At 39.3% G+C, this 19873-nt stretch overlaps 3 protein-coding genes across 3 annotated transcripts in view; 2 read left to right on the top strand and 1 right to left on the bottom strand.

The window, feature by feature from the left end:
• LOC113935793 (putative protein ZNF720) overlaps positions 1–5433 on the top strand; it is a 169199-nt gene extending 163766 nt beyond the window's left edge. Inside the window, exons 6-7 of the mRNA XM_035725237.1 lie at positions 3191–3269; positions 5413–5433. Of these exons, the coding sequence (XP_035581130.1) occupies positions 3191–3231 (41 nt within the window). The 3' untranslated portion in view covers positions 3232–3269; positions 5413–5433. The remainder of the gene's footprint in view (positions 1–3190; positions 3270–5412) is intronic.
• The window catches only part of LOC113935796 (zinc finger protein 724-like), a 31803-nt gene continuing 15114 nt past the window's right edge, over positions 3185–19873 (top strand). Inside the window, 3 exon segments of the mRNA XM_035725235.1 lie at positions 3185–3269; positions 5413–5539; positions 6320–6415. Coding sequence (XP_035581128.1) covers positions 3240–3269; positions 5413–5539; positions 6320–6415 — 253 coding nt within the window. The 5' untranslated portion in view covers positions 3185–3239.
• Positions 15909–16906, bottom strand: LOC113935865 (L-lactate dehydrogenase B chain-like). The gene has a single exon (XM_027618471.2). The coding sequence runs from the start codon at positions 16904–16906 to the stop codon at positions 16079–16081; it is 828 nt and encodes a 275-aa protein (XP_027474272.1). The 3' UTR covers positions 15909–16078.

Below are 19873 nucleotides of genomic sequence, written 5' to 3'. Positions count from 1 at the left end.
ATTTGATTCTTATCAAAACTATGCAGGCTATAGGCCAGCTCTTTGGGCTAAAGGTGAACATTTTACTGTTTCTGTTCCTCATCATTTCACCCCTAACCAATTTTCTGTCCTCAAATATTTAAGGTTGTTGAAGGGTGAAGGGCTCATATTCTGTAACTTCTTCAAGGTGACAGGGGTTGTAGAGGTGTCCCTACCCGTGCATTGAAATTGGTCCCGCTCTGTCCCTACGTGTAGCTATTCCAGAAGGCCATTGTTGTAGAGTCCAGAGGGGACACTGCGGTGAATCTGTTTTGAGTAGTCAGTGTGATCTGTTGGCTGGGTGAAGGAGTCAGGAACTGCTTGTACACATCTCAGCAATAGGAGAGAAAATAGCAAAAGAGAAAACACATCAAAATTATAATGAAAAATCAGAAGAACAATGGAACAGAGAAAGAACAATGGAAAGAGAGAGAGACAAATCACAAAACAGACTCTTAAGGATAGAGAAAAAACTGTTGGTTACCAGAGGGAAGGTGGGTTGGGTGAAGGGTTAAACACATGGTGGGAATCAATGACTGCACTTGTGATAACCACTGGGTAAGATACGGAATCGTTTGATCCCTGTATGGCACAGCTGAAACTAAGGTAGCACTTTATGTTAACTAACTGGAATTAGGTAGAGGAAGAAGGTAGAGTCTTGTGCAAAAACCAACTCCAGAGTTTCAGCCTGTCCCAAAGATTTTTTTTTCTTGCAAATGAGTTTTATTCGCATTTCTGACTCAAGCACAGATCCCACATACAGATTTCTCATCCAAAGATTTTTAAGGGAACTGGAGGCCAGTAATTGGTAAAAGAGGAGAATGGTATAGTCTCTAACACTTCTTGGTGCCTCTGCAGACTCAGTGGTGTCAGCTACAGACGTTATTGTGGTTCTTGGAGGGGATGCATTGGTGCCCCAGGGGAGGTTATGCAAGAGGATTTCGATCCAAGTCTTCTAGGAAACAAAGCATGACCTATAGATACACAAAGAGGTTTGGTTTATCAATCACACACGCTAAAGGTGCGCGCTAAAATTTAAAAACTACTAAGTTGGGCAAAGGGGCACGGGCAGGGCTTCTATGTAACTTAAAAAAAGGTCCCCTAGGTTTATTCTGCTGCTGCAAATGGAAGGATTTCCTTCTTTTGTGAGGTTGATTATATACCAAGAATGAATTAGATGGCAGAACTCTATCAGTAATATAACTAGTATCAGACATTAACTTTTTATATTATAAAGAGTTGCCTGCCTGGTGTTGCAAACTATCGTTTGACAAAATTTGCTCTTTCCTTTTTCCTGTGAATATGCTTACCCCCTTTTGAAATTCTAAATCCTTATACTCTTCTTAAGTCACTGTGGCATGTAAGCATCAATTTCCTGTGGTTGAGCTTCATATCTTTGAGGTTCCCATAATTAAGAATTTTTTTTTTCTCTTGTGAATCTGTCTTACATCAGTTTAATTATTAGACCGGCCAAAGAATTGAGAACAGATGAAGAAAAATGGATTCCTCTCCTAACATTCATTCTGTTGTTGAAAACTGACCTTCGTGCTTCAGACCCAAAATATAATGTGAAGACAGAGTTGGGGATAAAAAGGAACAACAGCTTTATTGCTTTGCTAGGCGGACGAGGCTGCTGCAGTTCGGGGCCTTCAAAACTGCAAGCCCACCCAGAGGAAGGGGCTGGGGGTTTCGTAGGGAAATACAGGATCTAGCCGGTTTCGACAGGAACTGTGTTTGTGCTTCCAGCCTTATTCACCAGGTTTTCAGAGTGGTACTGGATTCCTGGGGTGGGGGGGGGGGCAGAGAAGACGAAGAAAGGGGGAGGGGAAGGTTGCTGAAGAGAGGAAAAAGGGTATTTAGTTTAGTATCAAGCCTTGCTGACATTTTAATGCAGCCATTTTGATTTTTGCTCAACATTACACTTTTAAGTGGTTTCACTTTGAGTCACCAGAATAACTGTATTAAGACCACTTCATATTTTATAATGAGCAATCACTCAATATGTTCTAGAATGGCTTAAATAAAGGGAAAGGATAACGCCACATTTCTGTGAAAATATTGAGGAATTGGAATTCTCTCATATTGTTGATGGGAGTGTAAAAAGTACATTCACTTTGGGAAACTGGCAGTTCCTTAGGAAAATAAACGTTTGCCTATTTAAGAGGAGCATTTTACCATCCCAAAATATGTGTCTTTGCCATAAGGATTATTCTATGTTGGTTTTTTTTGTTTGTTTGTTTTTGTTCTTTTTGTTTTTTGAGGGAGAAATTGTGAGTGAGCTGGAGGGGGGGGGGAGGGGGGAAGAGAGGAGAGGGAGAGAATCTTAAGCAGGCTCCTTGCTCAGCAGAGCCCGACCTCATGACCCTGAGATCATGACCTGAGCCGAAATCAAGTCTGACTCTCATCCAACTGAGCCACCCAGGCGCCACTAGGCTGTTATTTTAAAGAAACGGCAGACAAAGGAAAAGCTCTGAAACCCAGTATGTTTACTTTTGTAAGAGATATTTGCATTTATAAGAGAAAGCTCCATTTGTAAGGGTGTCTCCCTCTGCTTAGCAGAAAAAGGGAGAATGTATAAATCTCCAGAAACTCTGATCAGTGGAAAAGGCATGGATTTAAATCTGGATAACAATCACAGCCTTGGTTGCTGTCCTTTGCCTGGTCACCTCCCCCAAATGCTTCCCAATAGGATCACGTGTGGAATTTCAAAACCGATCATTGCTGGTGCCCTCCTCCTCAGATTCTGTCTATCGGTGTGGGTGGAAAGGACAGTGTCGTTTTAATTAAGGGCTCCAGGTGATTCTAAATGAGGCCAGGATTAAGCACGAGGGCTGCCCATTAATTTATGAGAGTTGAGTATAGTTTTTGGTGCAAGGAGAGGCAACAGGGTCTCTGCTACATGAGTCCGGGAGGGTCAGATCCGTGCAGCACACAATTCCTAGGCTGTAGCTGAATTTGTGGGCGTCAGTGGGAGGGGAGGCCCCCTGGAAGCAGAGAACGAAAAGTCAGGGATTGGTCTCCAAGTAGGAGCTCAGAGTTTCTGAAAGGCTCCTGACACAAAGGACTAGGAATTTGGGCCTTTTCTGCATTTCAAAGTCCTGCTGTCAGGCCGAGCAGTTTAGAGGTGCAGAGGCTCTGTTGGTGGCTTTAAAGGCATTTTCTCCTGATGCAGCTGTGATTTCTCTACGAATCTCTTCTGAGAAAGAAATCTAGAGGACAACATGAAAGAAGAAGAAATGGCCAGTTCTCAGGTAAGCCTTGCGTTCCAAGTCAGGTGGCGCGTCATGTTTTTCTCCTGAAATTCCATTCATTTAAAAATTGCAAATATTGATTCCTCTAGTTATGATGTTTCTGCTTCAGGTTTTCCCCTAACTTTAAAACATTTTCAAAAAATGACTCAAGATTAAGTCTTTAGACACTTCCCCCCTATGTTCCAGAGCCTTCTTTCCCTTCTCTCCAACCTGTCTTTCAATAGTCTATGAACAACTGTCCCTTTGAATTAAAGTCCTGCAAATATCATAAATATTCCCGTGGTGACAGACCCACAGAGGACGGCGTTGAGTCCAAGATTCCTATTGCTGATGGGCTCTGGCCTTGGATATCAGTCAAGGAAAACATTTCTTATTAGGTTCCATCTGGATGCTTTATGAGCTCTGTGTAGACCAGGAGTAAGAAACTGCATAAATAAACACAATGGATATGAGATCCAGAATAACTCAGAAAGTTTTAGAAAAAAAAGGGGAGCCTTGCCCTTTAGAATGTGAAAAAGATACTCTATTTAAATGTACTAGCTATTACAGAACATGGAAACCTTGTGTGATTGAACTTTGTGTAAGTCCACTGTATTCTCATAATACAATTCATATTCTGATTTACTGTTCCCGGGGCACAAGAACACACCATTAATAATGGGTCCTTAAGTGTGCCTAAGGCACTAATATCAGTTTGTTTCCTTGCAGCTCATGTTACCTTCTTTTACTTGGGTTGATGCTCTCTGACAGATTTCTCCCCTATGAAGTTTGTATTCTCCCCCATTATCATTCTTAAGGATCTTAGATGGATTTACTGAGCCATATGCAGAAACCATCACATTTAAAGTAGAAACTTCTTCCTTCTGAATTTCTCTTGCTTCTAGTTTCTGTTGAGAAGAAAGGTAAAAGAAATGTAGATAAACTGAAATTCACTTTCCAGACGCTTGATATATACTTGCGACAGGCAGAGTATGACATTCCATCAGGAATTCATGACTGCCTTAATGCTTTGCTAGAAGCAGAAAGCAACCAGCTTGACAATAGCCAGACCTCCAGGATCCTGTAAGTCCTCTTTAACATATGAAAATCCCTGCAGAAACTTCCTTTATTTCTACCCCCCAACTTAAAACTATTTTATCAATGGCTTCTCGCAAGGACAGTGTAGGTCCTTCTGCCCAGGGGTCCTGTCCCTGGACTTTAATAAAAACAGCTTTTTGCACCAAAAACGTCTCAAGAATACTTTCTTGACCCTTCACATCACTTTCCACTGGACAATGAAGGCTCTCACCTTTGTGTAGCAGAGATAATGATTTCTAGGACTGGAGGTTCTAAGACCTCCATCTTCTAAGTTTTTATTTTACTCCACACTTAGGTTAACAGAGTTACCTTCTATTTATTTCTTTGTATTTTCAGGCAAAAAAAAAAAAAAATACAAGAATCACTTAATTAACATGTTTGCGTGTATTAAAATCCTGAAGTATAATAGAGTCACAGATAGAAACTACACTAGATGGGCTTGTGACACAAAGGAAACTTGATTTGCAGCCAATAAGGAGATCACAAGGAATAACTTACAAACAGAGACTCCCAGAGCCAGTGGGGACAGATTCCTTTTACTTAGGGTTCAGATGGAAATTCAGCAAGAGGGGCTTCATCATCTTATGTAGAGCTGGGCATATGGTCACACGTGCACATGAAGACAACATTTCTATACATACTTTGTATGTTATGAAAATGGTGTTTGTGCTGCTCCTTCCGTGGAGATTTTCATATTGTAATGAGGTAAAGGAACTGTTGGTCGCTCCATGGGTTACTCCTTGCTCCATCTACACAGGTATGAGTCAGGGGTTAAGTTCAAACTGGTCGGGCCCAAGTGCTTCCTCATGACCGTCATAACTTTTTGTTGGATAGTTTCTGTTTCCAACACAGGAGACTCTGCCCATGGAGTCCTTTGACTGAAGTAAAAGATAAGGTGGAAAGAGGAGGTTAAGTAAAATGTGGGATAAAAGTTGGTGGTTATAAACAGGTGAGCAGTGAAGGTCAGGTCTTGGGGTCTAGCTGGTGACATTAACACCCTCTTCCATCTTAGGGACCATTGTGAACTCTGCCAGTGGCCACTCGGTAACTGTGGTATTTATTGCAGGGACTGCTGACATTCAGGGATGTGGCCATAGAGTTCTCTCAGGAGGAGTGGGGATGCCTGAACCACACTCAGCGGGAATTGTACAGGGATGTGATGTTAGAGAACTACGGACACCTCCTCTTCCTGGGTGAGAATAACTCCTTCCAGACTTCCCAAACCACACTCAGGGTTTTGTTCCTTCCTGTGAAGACTGTATTAGAAGATTCCTCTTTGAATGTTGGGAATTCAGATCCAGGCAGTAAGGGAAATAAGTAGGGGTTTGTAGATGTAGAGAAAAATCTTCATGGTTTAGCTTCCTGTTCCTTAAGAGAACATCATCACTTCTGTAGATGAGTGCCAGTTGTAAACAGTGAGTGGCAAAAAATGGTACTGCCCAGGGGCACCTGGGTGGCTCAGTCGTTAAGCGTCTGCCTTCGGCTCAGGTCATGATCCCAGGGTCCTGGGATCGAGCCCCACATCGGGCTCCCTGCTCCCAGGGAAGCCTGCTTCTCCCTCACCCACTCCCCCTGATCCCTCTCTCGCTGTTGTCTCTGTCAAATAAATAAATAAAATCTTTAAAAAAATAAAAACAAAATGCTTAAAAAAAAAAACAAAAGATGTGTGGCTGTTCCAAAAGAATTAACATTTAAAAAAAATGGTACTGCCCACATCTTAAACTGAAATTTTAAGTCCTTATTATTGTATTGGTAGTACTTGAAAGTGGAGGTCATGATGTGAGAATTTGAAACTTCTCCTACATGTTTTTTTTTTTTTTTCTCCTACATGTTTAGTGGGGGCTGTTGGTCAACAGTGTTTGGGAAATCATTTTCTAGAATTCTACAATGTCCTCTCTTCTCCACTGAGCACAGTAGTGGATTGAAAGTTAGACTCTCCAGTAATACTCCTATTCATTTTTTCTATTAAACAGGTCTTGTTGTGTGGAAGCCAGACCTGGTCATCTTTTTGGAGCAAGAGAAGCAGCTCTGGGATGTGAAGAGAAAGGAGACAGTAGCCTTCCATCCAGGTAGGTGGGAATGAATGTAGCAGATGACAGAGGTGAGGTCCAAATGTGAAGGAGGAAGACAGACCTTAAAATGTGTTTCAAGTAGCTCTCCTTGAATGGAAATTTGTTTGAGAAGCCTAGAGTTATTTCTCTCCCTCTCACAGAGGGATATCCGCTATCCAACATTATCAAGCTCTTACATTCTCTAGGGATTCTCCTTCAGCTCCAGTGATGGTCCGTCACATCCGCAGGGAGGGCCAGGGGACTCTCCTGGGAGTGGGAGGGCCTCCACAATCTGATTGCTTCTCCATTGCTGGGAGGGCCTGGGGGAAATCTCACTATTTCTGAGTATCTCTATGCTAAGCCCTTTAGCTTCTGTTTTGCCTCTTGTGAGAAGTGTGTCAGGGTAGCGGTGGGCATATTGTGGTTTGGTGTAGGAATCCCAGAACACGAGAGACAGATATCAGATGTTTTTTGGTTTATGCTTTTCAGTCTTGTGGAGGCTTTAATCTTAATCGTACATAATGGACATTCAGTAAGTTCATCAGATAACAAAACACCTTCCTAAAATGGAAAGTCTACTCCTTTATTTCACTATAAAAGTTCATTTTTCTTTATATCAACTAAAATTAGAAATTTCCACTATGTATTCCATTTCTCAGTGGTGAATTAATTTAATGTATCTATTTGAATCCGAAAATTTCTATGTAAATTAATGCCATTGGGGAGCTAGAACATTTAGAATTCAGAACTTGCAGGCTATAATAAAGTCTGAATTGTTACCTTATTTATTTATAATCACATCATTTTATAATTTTGTATGATATGAAGTTCTTTGACTTTGTGAAGTGTGTTTTCACTTTATTAGTTATATATCAGATTCATCTCTGAATTTTTTACATGAAAATTGGTGATATGACATGGGCATTTGCTTAGAAGAAGTGTGGTGGATAACTAGCAAAATTCCCATATTTAAAAAAAATCTTGTTTATAAATTCAATTTTATATTTATAGGAAAAATTAACCATTAGTCTTTTCTTCTGCTTTCCTGAGACTATATCTGAATTTAATCCCAAATATTTATTTTTTATAAAGTGATTGCTGGCACATTTTACAATTTTCATGTTGTTTTCCATTTCAAAATGAAAGGTTTTTGTTTGGGTGCTTGGTTCTAAAGAATGGCTTATAGCCTTGCATTCTGTGTAAGAGGAGGGATATATTAATAACATAATACATTTTTTAATGTCTTTTAAGTACGTAGTCATAAAATTTTCCATTAGAGTTCTTTATGTTTGTATTAATGAATATTCTTTACAAGCCTACTGCCAATGAAAGCATGTTAATAATTCAAAATGCTTGTTTTTCATCAGTACACAGTCACAGTTTGAAATTATAGTTACATAGAAGGTTTCCTTTTAAAAATTTACCTATTTTTCGGGGCACCTGGGTGGCTCAGTCGTTAAGCGTCTGCCTTCGGCTCAGGTCATGATCCCAGGGTCCTGGGATCGAGCCCCACATCGGGCTCCCTGCTCCGCGGGAGGCCTGCTTCTCCCTCTCCCACTCCCCCTGCTTGTGTTCCTGCTCTCGCTCTCTCTCTCTCTCTGTCAAATAAATAAATAAAATCTTTAAAATAAATAAAAATAAAATAAAATAAAAATTTACCTATTTTTCAGATAGCAGGAAGGGAAAAATGAAGGGGGGTAAATCGGAGGGGGAGACGAACCATGAGAGACAATGGACTCTGAGAAACAAACTGAGGGTTCTAGAGGGGAGGGGGGTGGGGGGATGGGTTAGCCTGGTGATGGGTATTAAGGAGGGCACGTTCTGCATGGAGCACTGGGTGTTATATGCAAACAATGAATCATGGAACACTACATCAAAAACTAATGATGTAATGTATGGTGATTAACATAATAAAATTTTTTAAAAATTTCTAATTTTTTGGTTACATTTTGCCTTATTCTGGTTCCACAATTCCATAATAATATGCTTCTTTTTGTATGGGATCTTCCACAACATTTAGTCGTGGTATCATTTTTATCTGTGTATCTTATTATAACATGACAATTGTCAACTTCGTACAATTCAAGACAGTGTGAGTTTAACTTAAATATGAATCAGCTTTATGCCCTTTACTAATTATGTATGTATTTGTACACATACCAGCCATACATATTTGATTGTGACTCATCTTGTGTATTTCTTTCATTGGTTAGTGTTCAGTGAATATTGTATCGTGTAGGTGAATTGTCATAATAATATCATTAATTTCATCACCCCTTCTGAATGTATATTCTCTTTGCGTGAGAGAAACACTTTCTATGAATTGATAGCAATTTTTAAACAGTTTATACCTCTATCATGTTTACATATTAAGTTTTATCCTTAATTGTGATGTTACACCCATGATATTCTTTGACTCCATTCTCATTCACTTTTGTGTCTTCTGTACATATTTTCATTGTGGTTACCTTGGAAATTGCTTAAAATATGTCAAAGGCATAACAGTTTTAAACTGATATTGTCAATTGCATAGACAACTCTTCTACTTATCATCTCCACCCCTGCACCCACTTTATTTTACTGGTATCACAAATTCTCTTATGTTGTGTACTTATTTACCCAGATTTATTATTTTTATGCTTTTATTTTTTAAAAAATTCTGTAGCAGAAATAAAATGATTTGTGCTACTTCATTACAATACTATAGATTACTGTAATTGGGTAAATATTTATGTTTAGCAGAGAGCTTTATGTTGTCATGTGGTTTCAGGTACTGTTTAGAATCCTTTTATTTCACCTAGAAAGACCTCCTTTAATGTTTCTTGTAGGACAAGTCTTCTGGTAAACTTCGGGGTTTTTTTTTAATTAAGAAAGTCTTCATTTCTACATTCATGGAAATCAGTTTTGCCAGATAAAAGTGTTCTTGGTGGTGATGTTTTGATCTTTCAGTACTTGGATATATTGTCCCTTGCACTTTTTCCTATAAGGTCTACTGTGAATCCCACTACTAACCTCACAGGAGCTCCTCTTGTACAAGATGAGTTGCTTCTGTCATGCTGTTCCAAAATTCTGTTTTCACTTGCGATTTTCTGTAGGTTAGTTATCAGTGTCACTTGTATTCATGTCTTAACATGTATCCTACTTTAAATTGACTGAACTAGTTGCATTTGTCCCTTTTTTCCAACATATGTGGGAAGTACAAGTCTTTAGTTCTTCATGTAAACCCCTGGTCACTTTCACTCTTCTCTCCTTTTGGGGTCCCCTTAATGTACATATTGGCCCATGTGTTGATGTTTTTCTCGAGTCACTTAGGCTCTCTCCTTTTCCACATTGTCTTTGGCCCTCTCAGTAGAAAATTGACAACAAAGCGTCTTTAAGTTGTCTAATTCTTCTTCTGCTTGATCAAGTCTGTGACTGACCCCTTGTTGTGTTTTTGAATTCAGTGATTATATTCTTCAGCTCCCAATTTCTGGTTGATTATTGTTATATTTCCTGTCTCTTTGGATTTTTATTTTGGTCGTGCATAGTTTTCCTGATAACATTTAGTTACACTATCCATTTTCTCTTCTTTCTCCATTAGCATCTTTGTGATGGTTATTTGATTTCTGTGTCAGGCTATTAAGAGTTCTTTGTCAATTTAGGGCCCGTAATTTTGTTTCTCTGATTGGAACATATTTTTCTATTTCTTTGTATGGCTTGTGATCTTTTGTTGAAATTAGATAATTTTTAAAAAAAGCCTCCTAGCCATGTATTCTGAACTTGGTTTCTACCGGAGAACAGATATATTAGTAATTTCAGGGGCCTGTCAGACACATTCTATATTCTGTCCATTTGTATTGTCTCAATTTTTGTAATTCCCCAGTTTAAAAAATTGTAGTTCATGGGGCACCTGGGTGGTTCAGTCGTTAAGCGTCTGCCTTCGGCTCAGGTCATGATCCCAGGGTCCTGGGATCAAGCCCCACGTCAGGTTCCCTGCTCAGCGGGAAGCCTGCCTCTCCCTCTCCCTCTCCCCCTGCTTGTGTTCCCTCTCTCGCTGTCTCTCTCTCTCTCTCTCTCTGTCAAATAAATAAATAAAATCTTAAAAAAAAAATTGTGGTTCACATTAGACCCCATGGTAGCTTCCTCTCTCTGTCCTCAGCTATGCAGTCTCTCCATTGTTTGAACAAATTGCTCACCTTTTCTCTGAGCAACCATTACAGGACATTCAGAGGGTGCTCTCTTTGCTTCTGCCTTCCATGTCATGCATGACAAAAACTATTCCAGCAGGTAGCAGGAAAGAAGCCAGACCAATGAAGCCTTGAACATACAGGTCACTCATTTGTTTGTCTCCTGAGGGGAGTTAAGAGTTTTCTCACAGTGTTGCCGTGGAGTGTCAGGGAGGGTGAGCAGCTTTTGTGGTCAAGTGTCACAAACTTTCCTTGTCTTTTCCATGTGTCTCTTCATTTGTACTTACTTGGGTGTGCTGTGTTCTAAATGCCTTCTGGGGCACTCTAAAAGGTAATTTGGTCCGTTTTTGTCTCCATGATGGAATAAACCCTGGTACTTCCTTTTTCTCCATTGATGATGTACTATAATGTTTATTGATTTTTTCACATTAGAATTTTAACGTATATGTATATGAGTACAGTAAGTGGTATAACTTATTTTGTATCTTTTAGTTGTGTCTTTCCGCAACATCATAGGCCTGTTGGGAAAGACAGGCAAGGAATATTTATTTTCTGGAGTGATACGGAAAGATGTGGAAGCACTGGCCCTGAGTATTTATACTTAATGAATGACTGGGAAGGTGATGGGGGTAGTGAAGGGCAGGCAGGAAGGGTGTTATGATGGGTATAACCCAAGTGGGACAGTTACCATAATGAAATCCTTACTGACAGACCAGATCAAGGATGGAAAACATTCAGGGGAAAAAACCCACCTTAAGTCATTTGCAGAAAAATGTCTTTGAACCCAGGGAATATAATGCATTTTTTCAACATACATATTCTCTGGAATATGAAAATTCTGGAGAGTCACCTAGTCTGTGCTGAAAGTTTCATTCAAACCGTTTCAAATATAATATTGGTGGGGTGCCTGGGTGGCTCAGTTGTTAAGCGTCTGCCTTCAGCTCGGGTCGTGATCCCAGGGTCCTGGGATCGAGCCCCGCGTCGGGCTCCCTGCTCCACGGAGAGCCTGCTTCTCCCTCTCCCACTCCCCCTGCTTGTGTTCCCTCTCTCGCTGTCTCTCTCTCTCTGTCAAATAAATAAATAAAATCTTTAAAAAAAAAAAACCCTCAAATATAACATTGGTTTAGTCATTCACTGATACATTTCTGAATGTTAGACATTTAAAAATAAAGATAAAAATCCCTAATGTGATTGATTTGAGAAGTCCTTTTCAGAGCGTTCATTATTCTCCCGCCGACACATAATCCCTCCTTGTTGCACACTCTCTAAATTTGATTAACACAAGAGGGTCTTTATCCAAACATCACTGTGGAATACCACAGAATACTTAATTTGGAGCAAGTTTTCATGTGTTGCGAACTTAGGAAGGCCTTTAGTGAGTACTCTATTGTCCATAATTCCCAAGGTATTTATAAAGGAGACAAAACTTACGAATGTAATGAATCTGGGGGAAATGTCAATCAAGTGTCAAATCCTAATAAACATCAGAGAACTCAAGTTTCCAGAGAACCCCAGTAGGAAAATCTTTTCAGAAAGCTCAAATCTTATTGTACCTCATTATATCCTTAATCAAGTGAAAACTTAAAAAGGTAGTAAGTGTGGCAAGCCTCTTAACTAGTCTTCAAAACTCACTCAATAGCAGGTATTTCATAATGGGAAGAAATCTCACAAATGTAAACAACTGGCAAAGTCTTTACCCCTCAAATATTATCAGTATATGGTAATACATAGTAGGGAGAACACACAAATTTTTAAAAAATGTGGCAAAGTGTTTAAGCAGAACTATAAACTTTCTGAACATTATAATGTAAAGAATGTGGCAAATTTAATTAATCAGAAGTATTCAACATGAAATTATATATACTGGGGAGATACCTTACAAATGTCAAGAATGGTGGTAAAGTCTTTACCTGGAACTGAACCCTTACTCAACATCAGAGCAAGCATGCTGGATAGAAATGTAACGATTGATAAACAGCCTCTGTTTTTAATATAGGGTTCAGAAAAAAACTTTTATAAGGGATAAAAATGTTAAAGATGCAAATAATTGGCAAAGTGTACAATGGAAAGGCAAATCTAAAATCAGTGAAGGGGTGCCCGGGTGGCTAGCTTTGTTAAGCGTCCAGCTCTTGACTTCCGCTCAGCTCATGATATCAGGGTCTTGGGATCGAGCTCCAGTTTGGACTTGGTGCTAAATGCTTGGTATTCTCTCCGCCTCTCCCTCAGTCCCTCACCCTGTTCTCTCTCTCTCTCTCCCTCTCTCTCTCTCTCTCTCTCTCTCTCGCTACAAAATAAATAAATAAAGCTTTAATAAATAAAGAAAGATCGGGGAATTCACAGCGGAAAGTAGTAAATCAGTACCACTTTTCAGGCATGATTCCAAATCGGAGTATTTATTATTGAGAAAAATCCAAATTTAAATGACCTAAATCAATTACATTGTAGCCTTGGACAGTGCAGTCTGAGGGCCACCAACCCCCTCCAGAACTGAAAATCTGTGTGTAATTTATAGTACCCAAACTTAAAACCATTCCTTCTTTGTCATGCAAGTACAGTATTGTTGACCCGAAACCTTACCTAAAACAGTAACTGTTAATCATCCCATTCTTTGTATATTGTACATATTCTCTACAGTATTTTTATAATAAAGTAAGGTGGAGAAAAGAAAATATTAAGGAAATCATAACAAAAAGAACATGTTTACACTGCTGCACTATATTTATAAAAAAAAAAATCTGTGTATAAGTAGACCCACAACTGTTCAAACCCATGTTATACAATAGTCAAATGTATTTGTTAATATTCCTGAAAGGATCAAGGCGGGTGGATGTCTGGAGAGGGATAATTAGTTTCACTGTGTCTCTTTTTTTCTTTTGACCATATTTGAGATATTTTGGAGGCAAATATTAGTAATTTTACTCTTAAATCATCTCATGCTAAGCCTTCGGTGCTCGTGGGCATGCAAAATGATTTGATTGTTGCTGTCTCACAGACATGAGGGGTTATCGTATGATGGGAATTCATTCACACCTACTTTCCCACGGGAGATTAAGGACACTGTAATGTCAAATGTACGAAAAACGTCCACGTGGAGATGTTGTTTGTGGTTGACATATAAGAGTAAAATAAGTCATGATGAATTAAGTATACAGGGCATTATTATTTGCATATTAAAGTGAAACAAACACTCTAAATTTTATTTACTTTTATTTTTTAAAGATTTTATTTATGTATTTGACAGAGACACAGCGAGAGAGGGAACACAAGCAGGGGGAGTGGGAGAGGGAGAAGCAGGCTTCCCGCGGAGCAGGGAGCCCGATGCGGGGCTCGATCCCAGGACCCTGGGACCATGACCCGAGCCGAAGGCAGACGCCTAACGACTGAGCCACCCAGGCGCCCCAAACACTCTAAATTTTAAATGTTTTTGCTAGTTGCTGTTTAAGACAAATACAGTGATAGTTTGTTTAAAGCTGAATGTATCTTCATTATAGGAATTTCTGCAAGTCAAGAACATTAGTTATTCAGTTGAAATAACGAAATTTTCACAGATAACTGAGGAATGTATAGCTAACTCTTCTATAAGAGTGTAAAATTATTATAAATCCACATTTACTCAGTAATTAGCCTCAGTTTGAAAAGCATCGAAAGCACAACTCAGAGATCATATTAGAGGAGCAAGAATGGTTCTTGAGTGCTTGTGACGGGTATTTTGACCAATGATCATACAATGATTTTGCAATAGTTTGCTTACAATGTGTTTGAAGTCAATATATTTTCACTAAAAACACAAAATGGATTTAATGTGTTAACACTGATGTATATTACATGAAGTGTTATCCTGCACCACCTTTTCCTGCCCCAACATCATCAAGGTTGCCGGTAAACAGACAGATAAAGTACACTTGATCCTTGAACAGCATGGGTTCGGACTGTATGGGTCCACTTATAGTCAGATTTACTTATAGTACAGTACTATGTATTATCTCCCCCTTATTTTCTTAACATTGTCTTTAATTGAGCTTCCTTTTTTGTAGGAATACCAAATATAACACTTATATAAGTATATATATATACACATATATTTTTTTAAAGACTTATTTATTTATTTGACAGAGACAGACACAGCAAGGGAGGGAACACAAGCAGGGGGAGTAGGAGAGGGAGAAGCAGGCCTCCTGCTGAGCCGGGAGCCCGATGAGGGGCCCGATCCCAGGACCCTGGGATCATGACCTGAGCCGAAGGCACTTAACGACTGAGCCACCCAGGCACCCCTATATAAGTATATATTAATTGACTGTTTTTGCTAAGGTTTCTTTTGAACAGTAAGCTATCAAGTGTTGGGGAGTCAAAGTTACAAACATTTTCAACTGCATGGGGTTGGATACACTGTACCCCTGCATTATTCAAGGGGCACTTGTTAAAGCCGTGGGATGGTGTCATTAATAATGTTTTTTCCCAGTGACCCTAAATCTCAAATTATTTGAGATTAATTTTCTCCACGGTTTATGGATTCTATCTTTTCTTTCTTTTTGAACTGCTGTGGCATTATGTTGTTTTTAATAAGGATGATATGGAAGTATTATTGAGAGTGTAGCTAAACAATTTCTTGATGCTGCTGATTTGGATTCCAGTTCGTGTAACCAGACTGCCTGCAGGGGATTTGAACTGAATGTAGATCCACCCAACAGCAAATACATTAGATAAAAGCCCCCACAGTCATAGGCAAAAGTAAGTTCCGGTATGACTTCCCAGTAGTCTTTGTGAAAAAGTGTCCACTCCCAGGATATTTACCATAAGCATCCCTTAAAGAAGACCCCACACAGTTTACCATACTCTACTCATTTTGGTTTGAATTGTGCATTCTAGACTTGGCCCCAGGAACTCCAAAGCACACCAGCCATGGACCCTAAGAAAGACATCTGCTCTAGATCCTGCCTGGGGGAGGTGCATTGTGGTCAACATGAAATTGTTCTTACCCTTTTAAATGTTGTCGTTCTTGATCTCTGTGGTCCAAGGGGTGTTTCAGCCTCACCCTTGAGTACTGCGATTTGCCCACTGATGTCTTATGTGAAAGTTGCTAATTGAGCTTATGAGAATTACTAAAGTGTGAACTATGTATTTCACCATCTTTTGTTTTTTTTAGAGGGAGGGAGAGAAAGGTGGGGCAGGTTAGATGCCCAGCATGGAGGAGGATGTGTGAGCCTGATGTGGGGATTGATCCCACAATCCAGAGATTATGACCTGAGCCTAAATCTAGAGTGGGACACTTAACTAAGTCACCCAATACCCCCCCTTTTACCATCTTTTTTTCTTCCACACTGCAATAGTTAATTTTATTTGTTCAAGGGCTCATATTGCAAGCATTAAACCAAGCATGGGCTTTGATTTTGTGAGCCCAGATTCACATATTTAGGAAGATAAAAGCAAACTGTGATCCATGTATATGGATGAAAAACTAAAGGCTCACAGTTAATCACATCATAGTTTTACATTTCTACAGCCTAGAAGCCAGAAGTCACAGATCTTTTAGGTCTTTCTGGATGTCCCACAAGGTATCTGCACTTTTCTTGAGCTGGGCAACCCCATCATCCTTCAGCTTCTGGTTGATCACACTGGTTAAGCCCCGAGCGTTCAGGATACACGGAAGGCTCAGGAAGACTTTGTTCTCAATGCCATACATCCCCTTCACCATTGTTGACACTGGATGAATCCTGGATAGATTTTTCAACATGGATTCAGTGAGATCAGCCACACTTAATCCAGTAGCCCAGCTGGTATATCCTTTTAGCTTGATGACTTCGTAGGCACTTTCCACTACTATCTTACACACTTCCTTCCAATTTTCACTGTCGTTGTCTGTTCCCATTTCTGGATTCAGTTCCTGAAGAGAAACGCCTGCCACATTCACTCCACTCCACACAGCCACACTTGAATTGCCATGTTCTCCCAAAATCCATCCATGGCAGCTGCTGGGATGAATGCCAAGTTTTTCAGCCATAAAATAGCGAAATCTAGCAGAATCCAGATTACACCCACTTCCAATTACACGGTGCTTGGGTAGTCCACTTAGTTTCCAGGTAACATATGTGAGAATATCCACTTTATCTGCCACAATTTTAGGTGTCTGAAGAAATAAGCTCCCATGTTGTAGATCCATCATTTCTCCTTTGAGTTTATCTTCTAAAACATCCACAAGGGCAAGTTCACCAGCCAGAGACTTTCCCAGAATGCTGATGGCACACGCCATACCAACTTGTCCAACACCAACTACAGTGATCTTATCGTTTGGGATGGTTGTCTCTTCTGCAACTGGTGCAATCAGTTTTTCCTTAAGAGTTGCCATTGTGCCCAGAGAGAACCCGCGGGGAGAGTTGCGCAAAGAAGACAATGTTAGCTGCGTGTCCCCCCTTTTACCATCTTAATGATGTCAACCCTCTATGATGGTTTTAATGACTCATGAGCAAAAAGTAAATGTTTCCCTATATACATGTATTTATATGTGTGTGTATAAATATGCACACACATATACATAGATTATGCTTGTCATTCTCCAATTAGAATATTGAAATAGTGTACATTTAGATATTGAAATATAATACTATGAGTAACAAAAACAACTTTACGTTTTTATGATATTGAGGAGTTTGACAAACTTATTGTTTTTTGTTTTGTTTTGTTTTTTTATTCTTCCAGAGATAATTTAATTTTTTAATTTTTTAAATTTAAATTCAATTAATTAACATAAAATGTAATATTGGTTTCCGAGGTAGAGGTCAGTGATTCATGGGTCTTATATAATACCCAGTGCGCATTACATCACATGGCCTCCTTTATGTCCATCACCCCCAGTTACCCCATTCTCCACCCCGCTCCCCTCCAGCAACCCTCAGTTTGTTTCGTTTGATTAAGAGTCTCTTATGGTTTGTCTCCCTCTCTGGTTTTGTCTTGACTTATTTTTTCCTCTCTTCCCATATGATCCTCTGTTTTGTTTCTTAAATTCCACACATCAGTGGGATCCTATGATAATTGTCTTTCTCTGATTGATTGATTTCTCTTAGGATAATACCTTCTAGTTCCATCCACATCAATGCAAATAGCAAGATTTCATTTTTTGATGGCTGAGTAATATTCCATTGTGTGTGTGCGCGCGCGTGTGTGTGTGTGTCACATCTTTATCCATTCATCTGTGAATGGACGTCTGGGCTCTTTCCATAGTTCGGCTATTGTGGACAGTGCTGCTATAAACAATGGGGTGCACGTGCCCCTTTGGATCACTACATTTGTACCTTTAGAGTGCAAATGTGCAACTGTTGGATTGTAGGGTAGCTCTATTTTCAACTTTTTGAGGAAATTCCATACTATTTTCTAAAGTGGCTACATCACCTTGCATTCTCACCAACAGTGTAGGAGGGTTCCTCTTTCTCTGCATCCTTGCCAACATCTGTCGTTTCCTGACTTGTTAATTTTAGGAATTCTGACTGGTGTGAGGTGGTATCTCATTGGGGTTTTGATTTGCATTTCCCTGATGCTGAGTGATGTTGAGCACTTTTTCATGTCTGTGTTGGCCATTTGTATGTCTTCTTTGGAGAAATGTCTGTTCATGTCTTCTACTCATTTCTTGATTGGATTATTTGTTCTTTGGGTGTTGAGTTTGGTAAGTTCTTTATAGATTTTGGATACTAACCCTTTATCTGATACATCATTTGCAAATATCTTCTAGTATTATGTTGGTTGTCTTGGTTTTGTCAACTGTTTCCTCTGCTGTGCAAAAGCTTTTTATCTTGATGAAAACCCAATAGTTCATTTTTTACTTTGTTTCCCTTGCCTTTGGAGACGTGTCTAGCAAGAAGTTGCTGTGGCCGAGGACATAAAGGTTGCTGCCTGTGTTCTATGATTTTGGTGGATTCATGACTTACATTTAGGTCTTTCACCCTTTTTGAGTCTACTTTTGTGTACAGTGTAAGGAAATGGTCCAGTTTCATTCTTCTGCATGTGACTGTCTAATTTTCCCAACACCATTTGTTGACGAGACTGTCTTTTTTCCATCGGATAATTCTTTCCTGCTTTGTCGAAGATTAGTTGACCATAGAGTCGAGAGTCCATTTCTGAGTTCTCTATTCTGTTCCATTGATCTGTGTGTCTGTTTTTGTGCCAGTACCATACTCTTGATGATGACAGCTTTGTAATAAAGTTTGAAATCTGGAATTGTGATGCCGCCAGTTTTTGTTTTCTTTTTCAACATTCCTTTGGCTATTCGGGGTCTTTTTAGGATTATTTGCTCCAACTCTGAAAAAAGTGGATGGTATTTTGATAGGGATTGCATTGAATATGTAGATTGCTCTAAGTAGCATAGATATTTTAACAAAATTTGGGGCGCCTGGGTGGCTCAGGTCATGATCCTGGAGTCCCGGGATCGAGTCCCGCATCAGGCTCCCTGCTGCTCAGCAGGGAGTCTGCTTCTCCCTCTGGCCCTCCCCCCTCTCATGTGCTCTCTCTCTCTCTCATTCTCACTCTCTCAGATAAATAAATAAAATAATCAAAAAAAAAAGATATTTTAACAAAATTTGTTCTTCCAAAACATGAGCATAGAACATTTTTCCATTTCTTTGTGTCTTCCTCAATTTCTTTCATGAGTGTTCTATAGTTTTCTGAGTACAGATCCTTTGCCTCTTTTTTTTTCTTTAAAATTTGTTATTGTTATGTTAATCACCATACATTACATCCTTAGTTTTTGATGTAGTGTTCCAGATCCTTTGCCTCTTTGGTTGGATTTATTCCTCAGTATCTTACAGTTTTGGGTGCAGTTGTAAATGGGATCAACTCAAAGACAACTTAATTTGTCTTTCTTCTGTCTCATTGTTACTGTATAGAAATGCAACTGATTTCTATACATTGATTTTATATCCTGCCACTTTGGTGAATTCCTGTATGAGATCCAGCAATTTTGCCGTGGTGTCTTGGGTTTTCCGCACAGAGTATAAATGTCATCTGCAAAGAGTGAGAGTTTGAATTCTTTTTTGCCAATTCTGATGCCTTTTATTTCTTTTTGTTGTCTGGTTGCTGAGGCTAAGACTTTTAGTAATATGTTGAACATCAGTGGTGAGAGTGGACATCCCTGCCGTGTTCCTGATCTTAGAGGAAAAGCTCTCAGTTTTTCCCCATTGAGAATGAAATAAAAATCTTAAAAAAAAAAAAAAACTAATTTCTACTTGTTTATATTTTAATTCTTTTATTTCTCCAGAAAGGCATTCTCTAGTGTTTTCTATGCTCTTTTCAAGCCCAGCTAGTATCTTTATAATCGTTATTCTGA

The sequence above is a fragment of the Zalophus californianus genome, chromosome 17 (genome assembly GCF_009762305.2).
Source record: "Zalophus californianus isolate mZalCal1 chromosome 17, mZalCal1.pri.v2, whole genome shotgun sequence".
In the NCBI taxonomy this organism is placed as follows: Eukaryota; Metazoa; Chordata; class Mammalia; order Carnivora; family Otariidae; genus Zalophus; species Zalophus californianus.
This window is presented reverse-complemented; position numbering and strand designations above follow the sequence as displayed.